The sequence below is a fragment of the Clarias gariepinus genome, chromosome 11 (assembly GCF_024256425.1).
Source record: "Clarias gariepinus isolate MV-2021 ecotype Netherlands chromosome 11, CGAR_prim_01v2, whole genome shotgun sequence".
In the NCBI taxonomy this organism is placed as follows: domain Eukaryota; kingdom Metazoa; phylum Chordata; class Actinopteri; order Siluriformes; family Clariidae; genus Clarias; species Clarias gariepinus.
This window is the reverse complement of record NC_071110.1, coordinates 33,430,551-33,442,500: the sequence shown is the minus strand read 5'-3', so window position 1 is coordinate 33,442,500 and position 11,950 is coordinate 33,430,551. Positions and strand designations below refer to the sequence as shown.

Sequence of the window (11,950 nt, the reverse complement as noted above, 5' to 3'; positions counted from 1 at the left end):
ACAGGAAGCCAGGAGGAGATAATTAACATTATTGCAGGATGAGTTTCTTTACGCCCCCGTCGCTTTCTGCATCACTAACTCTATTATGTTCATTCAGTTAAATCCTTTGTACTTAGCTTCATAAAAAAAAAAAAAAACAATTAAAGTGCAGACAAAATTAACATGTGCATTGTCTCTCTCTCTCTCTCTCTCTCGTTCTCTCACTCGCTCTTTCTCCGATTCTTTCTCTCACTCATTAAGTCTCACTTTTTCTCGGAGTCTCCATCTGTTTCTCTTTAAAGTAAAATCAAATCAAATTCAAATCAAAAGCAAATTTATTGGCATACGTTATTGATATCTGGTGCCAAAGCACTGCGTGAGATACGGGAAGAAAATAACGATGGAAATGACGGTCAGTTATCACGGCGGTGTAGCGGTTAGCACTGTGGCCTCGCACCTCCAGGAGGTAGGGTTCGATTCCCGCCTCGGGTTTGTGCGTGGAGGTTAAATGTTCTGTGCTTGGTGTTAATGTTTCCAAATTGCCCGTAGTGTGTGTGTGTGTGCGCGCCCTGTGCTGGATTGGTACCCTAGGGTGTACCCCACTTTGTACCCTAAGTTTCCTGTGACAGGCTCCAGGTAAATGGTATTGAAGGTAAATGAGTAATAATGTTAAAGATAAAGGCAACATCTGAAATAAAAGGTACGTGAAGGGGTTAATGATGACGTCTAGACAGGGGGTGATGTTTAGTTAAGACCGTTTCTATCCGAGTCCACTATAGTACGGCTGAGTGTGTTAGCACGTGTATGTGTGTGTACGCGGCTAACAGAGAGGTTTTAAGACGTGAGGTGACTGTTGTGTTTATTAACGTTCTGTGGTTGATGGTGTTGACACCACAGGCTTTTGAACTTTCCAGGAATTTAGATTTTTGAGTTTTTTTTGAGTTCTGATTATTTTTTATCACCAACTCTAATGTATCTGGTTTTCTTCTGACTGTAGTCTAATGCTTACTACACACTTTTCCTTCTTCGTTCTTAAAAAAACATAAAAATGCAAAAAACCCTGTCGAGAGCATGCCAAACCAGCAGATGGCGATATAGCGATATGGCACTGGCCGTAAAGTCATGTTAGCCAATCAGAAAAAAGTTCTTGGTGAGTACTTGACACAGCTGTTTAACGCAGGAGACACGCCAGAGACACGGTTTCTCCTGAACTCAACACTTAAGTTCTTAAATATCTTTTAGAGTTTTATGAAAGGTTTGTTTTCAGTGACATACAACAGAGTTTACAAGTGGACAAAAGGACAAAACGCTCCGGAAACCACTCTGTTTCTAATAATACCCCTGTACGTGTGGACGTGTGGACCAGCCTTGATTTGGGTTTGAGTAAGGGGTCTCTGTGGGTCAACTGAACTCATTAAAGTATCTCTCTATCTCTCTCCATCTCTCTCTCTCTATTTCTCTCTCTATCTCTCTCTCTATCGGTCTCTCTGGCTTAGACACAATCCCCAGGAGGTCTTTGAATTTAAGAAGGTAACTGTGTCCGTTTCTGTGTGTGTGTTTTTGTGTGTGTGTGTGTGTGTGTGTGTGTGTGTGTGTATACTCACAGCAGGAGCCATGCGTTGGAGCTGTTTCAGTGTGATGCGGTTGTACATGCTGCTGATGTCTTTTCTCTGATCCTCGAATTCAGACACAGTGATCTGGAGAGAGATAAAGCAGATGACTGAGATAAAAGACGTAACGTCAGATCCCTCGTTCTGGACGAAATTCCGTCACTCTTGGCAACGGCAGCTCCAGCAGACAGAATTACGACTTCCATAAAGGAGAACGTTTGGTCTGTCTGAGCATTAGCTTCACCAGAGGACGGTAACTTCCTGACGCGTGTTAATGAGCCGCTGTACGAGTCAGTGGAGGACAAAAGCCCGCTGCTCTCCTCACACCGGCACCACGTTACATGGGTGTGTAAACGTGTGTGTGTGTGTGTGTGTGTGTGTGAGGTTTTACAAAGATATCAGACTCCAGTTTATAAGGTTAATGTGACTGATTTCAAAATACAAACTTTTAATTAAAGTGCTGGAGAAGTCATTTCCCTCTCAGTGTTTGATTATTAATACAATCTGGCTTTATGATGTAATAACGTCTTCCAGGGAAGCGACTTATAACATCATATTTCGAACATTCTTTTTATTGAACTTGTGTATTATTACTGAGATCACAACCTCCTTCTCCAGCAGATATGAAATATGTGTTAAACTAATATCAAACATGCCACAGAAATATTCACTCTTATCAATACAGATGATCAGCGTTAACTTCAGGCTCCCTGACACACTGCAGGATTAAACATCTAATCCTGTCCAAAAATCCTGAAAGTTGGGTGCAAGTTGATTATATGTGTATTCGCTTTTTCATAATTATAATCATTTCCTAATTTACTATCAATTTATTATACCTGTTTTTAAATAGATGGAAAAAAATATTAAAACAGCAGATTTCAAAAAACGAAAGAATTGTTAATAACAAGTGCAGAAAAAAAACAGCCACACATTCCAAAATCGCCCCAACCCCGAAAAAAAATCCCCAAAACAACCGCATGCCAGAAAACAACCACACCCTGAAATACAGTCCTACAAGCCCCACCCTCAAAAACAGGCCCAACCCCCCCAAAAACAGCCCCACCCTCAAAAACAGGCCAATCCCCCAAAATAGCCCCATCCCTCAGAAACAACCCCATGCCAGAAAACAACCACACCCTAAAAAACAGCCATACCAGCCCCACCCTCATAAACAGCCAAACCATCCCCATGAGGACGTTATTCTGATAGACTTACGTTAGCCAGACTCATCTCGAGGTCCAGGATCTCGCGGGACTTCACCGTGGCGTTATGAGCTCCCAGCATGCTCAGCAGCCGCTCCATTAGCGCTTTGTAGGCCGCAAGGATCTGACATCATAAACACAGGAGAGCAGCGTGGATATGACATCATCACTGATCGGATTAATAACATTAATATCATTTCACACTGATGCTGATTACAGTAAAGGAGAAAAAGGGGGAGTGTCTGAGACGTGCTGATTTACACACGACCCCAGGTGTGTGAGGGCGTAGGTGTGAGATCATTAACTCAGCACTGATGTCATCAGCTGGTGCCTTTGACACACATCTGACACAATCGATTTGGGGATCGAGCTCACGGCAGGGGAGAAAAAAAAGTGACAGATGGCTTTGAGGGATGGAATAAAGAACGAGTGCATAAGGAGGATGAGAAAAAGGGATTAAAACACAAATTAAAATAAGGTAGAGTAATGAGGTCACATAGAATTATACAGCACTCTCTCCATCTCTCTCTCTCTCACACACACACACACACACACACACACACACACACGCTTAAACAGGTGTTGTACGTACCTTCACACTGTCCTCATCCTGGCCCAGGTACAGAGTCCTCTCAGGCAACGTCAAGCCCTCCTGATCTATCTACACACACACACACACACACACACACATGCAGCGTTTAAAACTGTTACTTCATTATATTGCATACATACAGTAGGTACCAAAACTGTCTAAAACACACACACACACACACACACACACACACACACACACACTCACTCGTATGGCATTGCGTGAGGAGTTTTTGTCATCCACATTAACAGTGAGTGAGAAGAAGACGGATGTGCTGTACACCCCCTGGGTCCTATACAGCATCTCATTCAAGTCAGGTCTCGTCTGGACGGAGCCGCTTTCCCAACCCGCACCTTTAGGTGGAGCTGCAGCCAAGTCCCACCCACCACAGCTGTCAATCACGTCCATCATGGGCTGGGCTCCAAGTCGGTCGATTTCCTGAATGTTTACGCAGGAGCGATAAAACTCCTTCACCTGGGTCAGAGAGAACAGAACAGTCAACAAATCATCATCATTAAAACACAATTAACAGTTACATGTGTGTCTGAAATAGAGAGGATGCATTAGAGAAAACCACATCAACTGTTAGAAGGTGCTGACACTGGAGACTCCTTCCATAAAATGTCCAAAGATCATCTCCTTACAGAAAACTTCACCTGATTACAAACACATTATTCCTCTCTGCCCTGATCATAACCCCTTCGGGTAGAGATTTTTTAAAGCAGGAAGTGCTTTGATCTTTGTAGGTAATAATGTAGCAGTTTCAATGCAGCATTACCATTTGAATGAAATAATGCCAATGAAAAAATGCAAATGTCATGGCCTGCCATAATGCATATTATAATATATTTACATCATTTACAATTTCACATGAGGGTTCTCTCACACAGCTGAAAGAATGAAAAACATCATTTTTGTATTATGCTTTGAAAAACAATGAAATAAAGCATTTGTTGATTGGGGACGTGTGTGAGTGTGTGTGTGTGTGTGTGTGTGTGTGTTTGTATACCTTTCTCTCAGCACTGTCAGGTCCCTTCCTCCTGACCGGTTCCTCCAGCAGACGCTGGAGCTTCTCCTGGTTCTGCTCTCCGATGGCCGTGATGACGCCGTAGCTGAGTTTGTCCTCAGGAATGGCGTGTCGTCGCAGCCAGCCGCCGCACGCGAAGCTGTAGAAGTCATGACACGGAGCCACGCTGGCGTCTACATTGGCCTGGACAAAGCGAGCAGCCCTCAGCAGCGAGCGCCGGTGTGTCCCGCACTCCCGCTCGCACTGAGTGTCCTGAGCGTCCAGCCAGACTAACTTCAGTGCCAGCATGCAGCCCAGGATCACACACACGCCACCAGCAAACACCAGAGCAGAAAGCAGGCAGATCTCACGGTGACTCCACCTCGCGTTACTAGAGGACTTACCCCCACTGACCGCGCCTCCTGCCCCAGCCCGGGACCGCCCGCTCCGTTCCAGCGACCCGCCCAGAGTCAAGCTCATGCCGTTGCTGCTGTACCGGCTGCCATACTTCACTTCCTGGAAGTCGTCGTAGTGTGCAGTGAGCGAGTAGGTCTTCTCCAGAGAGACTGGGGAACGCGGCTTGGACTTGTTGGGGAATGTGTGGAACATGGTGGTTCACACTGAGGGCATGACCTCTGACTCTTGACCTTTGATCTAGGTTAGCTGTGAGAGCGGAAGATCTTTCCTGCACCGCTGTACTTTTACCCAATCCTGTGTAGAAGTGAAGACAGAAACAAAGGTGTGTAAGCAGTGTAAGAGATGGATGACACAAGGCTGAATCCCTGATTAAAATGCCTGAGGATGACAAAACACGCCTCTTTCCTTGTCAGGCCCTTTTTTCCCCCATCACTCCTTTCATTCTCTTTTCTATCGTTCTATCCTAAAGTTGTTAGGATTGATTTCTGACACTCGTCTTTCGGGGGCGTGCAGCCCTGCAACTCCAGCGAGCCAATCGATCAGAAAGTGGGAGAAAGATTGGAAGAAATAGGGCGCACTTATTTATTCATGCTTCCAGCTAAAGTCAACGTTTTGCAGAGTTGATCTTTGTAAATCACAAAGCAACAAGAGATCCACAGGAAAACCTCTTTATCCATGAGCAGGAGAGAAGTCTGCCGTTTCACAGTGGTGTAAAAGATGGAGAAAAGCACTGGATGAGATTTTGGGGTTCAGGTTTTACCCGACTCAAGGCTGATTTGTACTGTGGGGATCGTCAGGAAAATTCCTTGTAGGTGGTCTAAAGTTGTTTAACTTTCACTCACGCTCAGCAAAAACCACTCCAGACAAAGATCACCGACACGTTCTGGAGGTTTTTTAGAAATGAATGGAGAGAATCTCAGGAGGTCAACGTTGTTACGATGCACGTCAGGAAGGTCACCAGTATGAGCAACGTTACACTGCAGGACACATAACTGATACAGCACAGCCTGATAGACAAATTCACTAACATTTTGTTGGTTTCATCTCATGAGACACGCAATAAACTAGCGCGAGCCAAAGCAACAGGGGGGATTCGTTTTCATTTCTAAAATTTTCTCAATTCTAGGATAATTAGTTAGATCACTGTAAGCCTGTCATAGACTACATCTGGCTAAATGTGTACAATGCACTTAGAAAGAAAAACTATTCTTGGAAAGAAGCAGCAGAAAATGGGGTGTGTCTGGTGAGTGAATTTAGCTAAAACAGACTGCTGTACAGAATAAGGCTGGCACAAAGCCGAGTACGGAATGTGTAACTGAATTTCACACTAATTAGTGCATTACTTATTTCTACCTAGCTTTAGAAGTTATGTATAGCTACTACTGTTTCTCCATCTATCTATCTACTCTTTATACCGTTTAGTCCAATTCAGGGTCGTTCTTGGTGCAGGAGAAGAAGAGATTCCCAGACAAATGTCTGTCTCCAACAACTTCCTCCCAGACCAGCCAAAAGACATAATCCCTCCAGCGTGTCCTGGTTTGGCCCCCCAGGCCTCCGCTCAGCTGGCCGTGCATGAAGACACCTCCAATGGCAGTCAACCAAGGGGCATCCTTATCAGGTGTCCAAACCACCCCAACTGCTCCTCTCATCCCACTCTCACACCCACAGGAGACGACAGTACCAGTTACTACACGCCCGAGGAACACAACCTGAGCGTGACATGATCCCAGCAGGTCCCACACAGTTAAGCAGCTTTTACAAACAAAATCTCAAATAATTACAATTTTAATTAATTTTAAAAAGTATTTTAAAGGCTGTTTTTTTTTAATCCTCCTTCATCCAACATGTGTTCTATCCTATAAACACATTATTCTATAAGTATAATTGACATTTTGTTTTTAAGAGGTCTTATATTTGTTTTTTCTACTGCGATGAAGCAGTGAAACACATTTTTTATTCATGCTTTAAGCAAAAGTCAAATCACAAAGCAATGGATGATCCATGCGCAGGAGGCAAGAGAATGAAAGACGGAGAATTAAAATACTTTTGATGTTTTTCTTTTTTTTTTTTGCCATCAGCATTAGTGTGTGAGCGATGCGGGTTGGCTATTTGGGATAGTTTATATTGTGCATTTTGTCTTGTATAAGTTACTACTGCAATTTTGAGTCTTATATTCTTTCTTCCCCCTCGAGCTGATGTGCTCTTGCATGCTCTATATTCCTGGAGCTTGACTCTTTCTGAATGCTTGGGGTAAATAATTTCCCTGTGCGTCACCATGTGACCTGACTGTCAGCAGCCTGTTATTATTACTGGGGAAAAACTCTCTAATGAATAGGACTAGAGTTCTCATCCTATTGCACTAAACCGTTAGTTCATGTGTTCTAATGTACCTGTGTGCATACTGTATCTCCTGTGTGTGTGTGTGTGTGTGTGTGTGTTTAGAACATGTTTATGGGAATTGCCCAAAAAACAGAATGAAACGTGTCCTGTGGTGTATCTGAGGAAGGTTCTGATGGAAAGCAGACAGTGGGTGAAGTAACATGGCTTTAAATGAGTCTGGTGAGTTGCCCAAAGCACCCCCCCCCCCCCCCCCACACACACACACACACCTTTTCCCACACAGACAAAAACACGCACACACACACACACACACACACACACACACACACGTTTTTTATTATCCCAGACTACGGAAACTTCTCAGCAGATGTGTGTATTTTCTCGTGCCAAACCAAAGTGGGGAAGTAGAAAGTGAATATAAACCTTTAGAACAAACTTCTGAAGCGTGTGTGTGTGTGTGTGTGTGTGTGTGTGTGTGTGTGTGTGTGTGTGGCTAGAGGACAATTTATGAAAATCGATCCTTATGTGCTCTGGAGCAAATCTCTGATGTCTTTACCAGGCACTCCTGGTTTCAATACACCTCATTGTGTTTGTGCCTGTGTGTGTGTGTGTGTGTGTGTGTGTGTGTGTGTGTATGTAAGGAAACTAAGGTCTTTTAGATGAAAAGCAGAAGGATGTGTTAAGAAATGGAAATTGTGTGTGTGTGCATTACTTTAATTCAGCATGTCATCCTAAATTATAAAGGAGTCACTGTAGAGAATTAAACAGATCTCTCTCTCTCCTTTTTATTCTCTCTCTCTCTCACACACACACCACACACACACACACACACACACACACACACACACACGCACCACACACACAATTGATGTAGCCTCAGTGGAAAGCAAGAGCCTGTTCTTTGCAATATGTCACTTCCTATTTGCTCGATCATTTATCACCATCATAATGACACACACACACACACACACACACACACACACACACACACACACTAACAGAGATACACACATGATTGGTAACCGTAAAATACCTCCAGTCAATATGTCATTTATACAGTAAATTTTGCACACCTTATCAACCTCATCTACAACCTCGTCTACAGCCTCGTCTACAGCCTCGTCTACAACCTCGTCTACAACCTCGTCTACAACCTCATCTATAACCTCGTCTACAGCCTCGTCTACAACCTCGTCTACAACCTCGTCTACAACCTCATCTATAACCTCGTCTACAACCTCGTCTACAACCTCATCTACAGCCTCGTCTACAGCCTCGTCTACAACCTCGTCTACAACCTCGTCTACAGCCTCGTCTACAACCTCGTCTACAACCTCATCTACAGCCTCGTCTACAACCTCGTCTACAGCCTCGTCTACAACCTCGTCTACAGCCTCGTCTACAGCCTCGTCTACAACCTCGTCTACAGCCTCGTCTATAACCTCGTCTACAACCTTGTCTACAGCCTCGTCTACAGCCTCGTCTACAGCCTCGTCTATAACCTCCCTCCAGAAGTTGGCTTGATCCTAGGAATCCAACATTTGTGGCCCATTTCCCACAGACATCTGTGTGTGGTGGCTCTTGATGCACCGACACCAGCTTCACTCCTTGTGTGAATTGAGAAGTTCCTGAATCAGTTTTGCACCCTATCAACACATTTATCTACAGCCTCATCACTACCTCCATCTAAAACTTTATCTACAGCTTCATTTACAGTCAAATCTACAACCTCATCAACAACTCCATCCACAACCTCATCTACAACCTCATCTACAGCATCATCTACAAACTTTTCTACTAGGGGTTTAATGGTATGCAAAGGTCATGATTTAATATCTCACTAGATTTTGAAGCCACAATTTGATACTTTTTCTGTACAGTAAAAAAATACATTTCTTTTCATTTATTACGGATTTCATTTGCATACATATAAACAGTTTTGCTAATTTTGCTAAAACTCGAACATTTCACACTTTGTCTGGTGTGCTTCCTGTTGGATCAATTGAAATTAAGTCAGTTAATGGGCAAAATCCCCAAATCCCGGAGCACTAGTTAAAACCAGTATTTACTCGGATCACAACACGCACCAAACCGAACATCCTGTACCAAAAGGTACGAACACAAATACACATACCCTTATACCCAATCCGCCATCTGTACCCTCTTTTACAGCCTTGTCTACAACTCTATTTACAGCCTCATCTACATCCTCATCTATCACCACAGTTTACATCAGCCTCCACCTGCAGATACCATTAATATTCTCCACCAGTTCCAATATGTTAATAAAAGGGTGTTATATTGTACCTAAGTAAAAAGAGCTTCTTCTGCACTAGATTTACTGTTAATTTACTGTTATTCTGTTTGTTTATAATGAAATATAGAGATGTGTCTGCACGCGCACACACACACACACACACGCACACACACACACAGACCTTCTCCCAGAGAGAATTGATGTAAAGTTGTACACTGTGAGTGAGAGGCTAATGGATTAGATCTCTTTTCATCTGACGAATGACCATTTACTAAGGCATGACAGAATGGTACACACACACACACACACACACACACACACAGAATATAAAACACCATTTAGTCACATTTTTAAGCTCTTCAGACCTCTCAAAATCTCTTACAAATGCACAAACACAAAACAGAACCAACACACACAGCAACCCAACTCCGAACCCAAAATCAGAACCTTCTTTTCTTCCAGTTCCATTCTGAGAAAACATTGTCACTTGTCTTAAGTAGCCTGTTCATTATGGCCTTCGCCTATGCCAGATCCATGATGGACACACACACACACACACACACAAAATGAAATAAACACACACATCGTCTTGTTCATACATCATGTAATCTAGGCGTGTGCTTATATTAAATGTTTATATGACAATATCTGCAGATTACTATAAGAGTTTATAACGTAACTGCAGTAAAGTACTGTAGCATGAGTGTCTTTAAACTTTATTGTTGCCTTTAACATTTGGTGAATGTTTAATGACATCAATCATGGCAAATAAATTTAGATATCGAAACATAAACCAAAATTTCGATTAAAAGGCACATGGGAAAACTGCGCAACCTGCCATCACCTCCACTAAACCCAGTCTGAAGTGTTCAACATTCATGGGGAGTCAGAAACACAAAAAAGTTAAATCTTGTTAGTAAGATTATATTAATTGTCATCAAGGCTGACAGTAAACTCAAGACTAAATGAAAGCTGACAGAAATATAGATCAGATCAAATATTGTTTTTTATGTACACAAACATCTTCCCACAATATTTCTGACAGGCTCCACACTGACAATTACACAACCCGCCACAATCATGCTCTAATAACCGACACGAATCAGATCAAATCTCACGACAGCTGGTCAAATTACTGTCTTAGATTTTAAAAGAATAATGAAAACTGATGAAATCTCTAGAAACACAGTTAAAAAATAATAATAACATTCCTGTCAGAACTTAATGGCTTCCCTCAGAATCTATAACCTGCACGCGGGCTTTAAAGCGCGCCAAAAAAACGCGCTCTATTAAACGCCTCAGGAGACTCGAACATCGTGACAGCTGTTTAAATCGCCACTTTACACACTGAAACAATGAGATCTGAGAAGATCTGGGGAACGAACATATCTCATTTATAATTCAAGACTTTCCAATGTTTCTGTCAGACAGCCTGATGCCTTAAAGATGACTTTAAACACGAACACAGAATCTAATCATCTCCTCAGGCGAGTCAAACCTTCGAATTGAGACAAAATTAATAACTCTATATAACCCGATAGACAAGGAATAATAATAATAATAATAATAATAATAATAATAATACTTTTGGACAAAATATAAATAAAATGAACATAATTCGGGATTTCTCTTAGATGTAGGTAAAACTGTAAGAGTCAGAAGCACGCGCACTTTAAAGCGCGCCTAAAAGAAAACAAGCTCGCGCATGCTGTTATTTAATTAACACTGATAATTAAGACTGATAATAAACACTACTTGTTCTAGAGGCTGGACTGAACATCGAGAGCACACCGAGGAACACACCGAGGAGCACTCCGAGGAACACACTGAGAAGCACACTGAGAAGCACACTGAGGAACACACCGAGGAACACACTGAGAAGCACACCGAGGAACACACCGAGGAACACACTGAGAAGCACACTGAGGAACACACCGAGGAACACACTGAGGAACACACCGAGGAACACACTGAGGAACACACCGAGGAGCACACTAAGGAACACACTGAGGAACACACCGAGGAACACACTGAGGAACACACCGAGGAACACACTGAGGAGAACACTGAGCAAGTCGTTTTAATTGAAGATGTTTCCGTTACTCACCTGCAGTCTCGTGGTCGCTGATTGTACAGGTACAGGAGAATTGGGAATCGAACAGAACAGGAAGAAAAATAAAAGAAAGAGAAGTCTTGAGGAGAAATTAGGAGATGATGATGATGATGATGATGACTAACTGGTCCGTTAACGGACGGACGCAGAGACGAGTCGCACGCGCCTGTTGGAGACGACTATTGTGAGTGTGCGTGTGCGCGCGGTCAGGGGAGCACGAGGAACACCGTCTCTCTCTCTCTCTCTCTACGTGTGTGTGTGTGTGTGGGGGGGGGGGGGGGGGGGGGGGTGGAGAGAGTGAGAGAGAGAGAGTTACCGCACGCCATACACACTGATATAAACCGTGTCGCAAGTTAATTGAACCTTCGGCAGCGTTCGGTTTTTCCCGTCCAACACCCCCCCACTCACCCCCCCTCACCCCTCCTGCCCTG

The 11,950-nt window shown here is 43.3% G+C and overlaps 1 protein-coding gene across 1 annotated transcript in view; it reads right to left on the bottom strand.

The window, feature by feature from the left end:
• Positions 1-11,667, bottom strand: part of LOC128533374 (endothelin-converting enzyme-like 1) — a 32,492-nt gene extending 20,825 nt beyond the window's left edge. Inside the window, exons 1-6 of the mRNA XM_053507622.1 lie at positions 11,514-11,667; positions 4,396-5,103; positions 3,594-3,860; positions 3,387-3,455; positions 2,808-2,918; positions 1,584-1,676 (exon numbers count right to left, since the gene is read on the bottom strand). Coding sequence (XP_053363597.1) covers positions 1,584-1,676; positions 2,808-2,918; positions 3,387-3,455; positions 3,594-3,860; positions 4,396-5,001 — 1,146 coding nt within the window. The 5' untranslated portion in view covers positions 5,002-5,103; positions 11,514-11,667. The remainder of the gene's footprint in view (positions 1-1,583; positions 1,677-2,807; positions 2,919-3,386; positions 3,456-3,593; positions 3,861-4,395; positions 5,104-11,513) is intronic.
• Between the last annotated feature and the right edge of the window lie 283 nt (positions 11,668-11,950).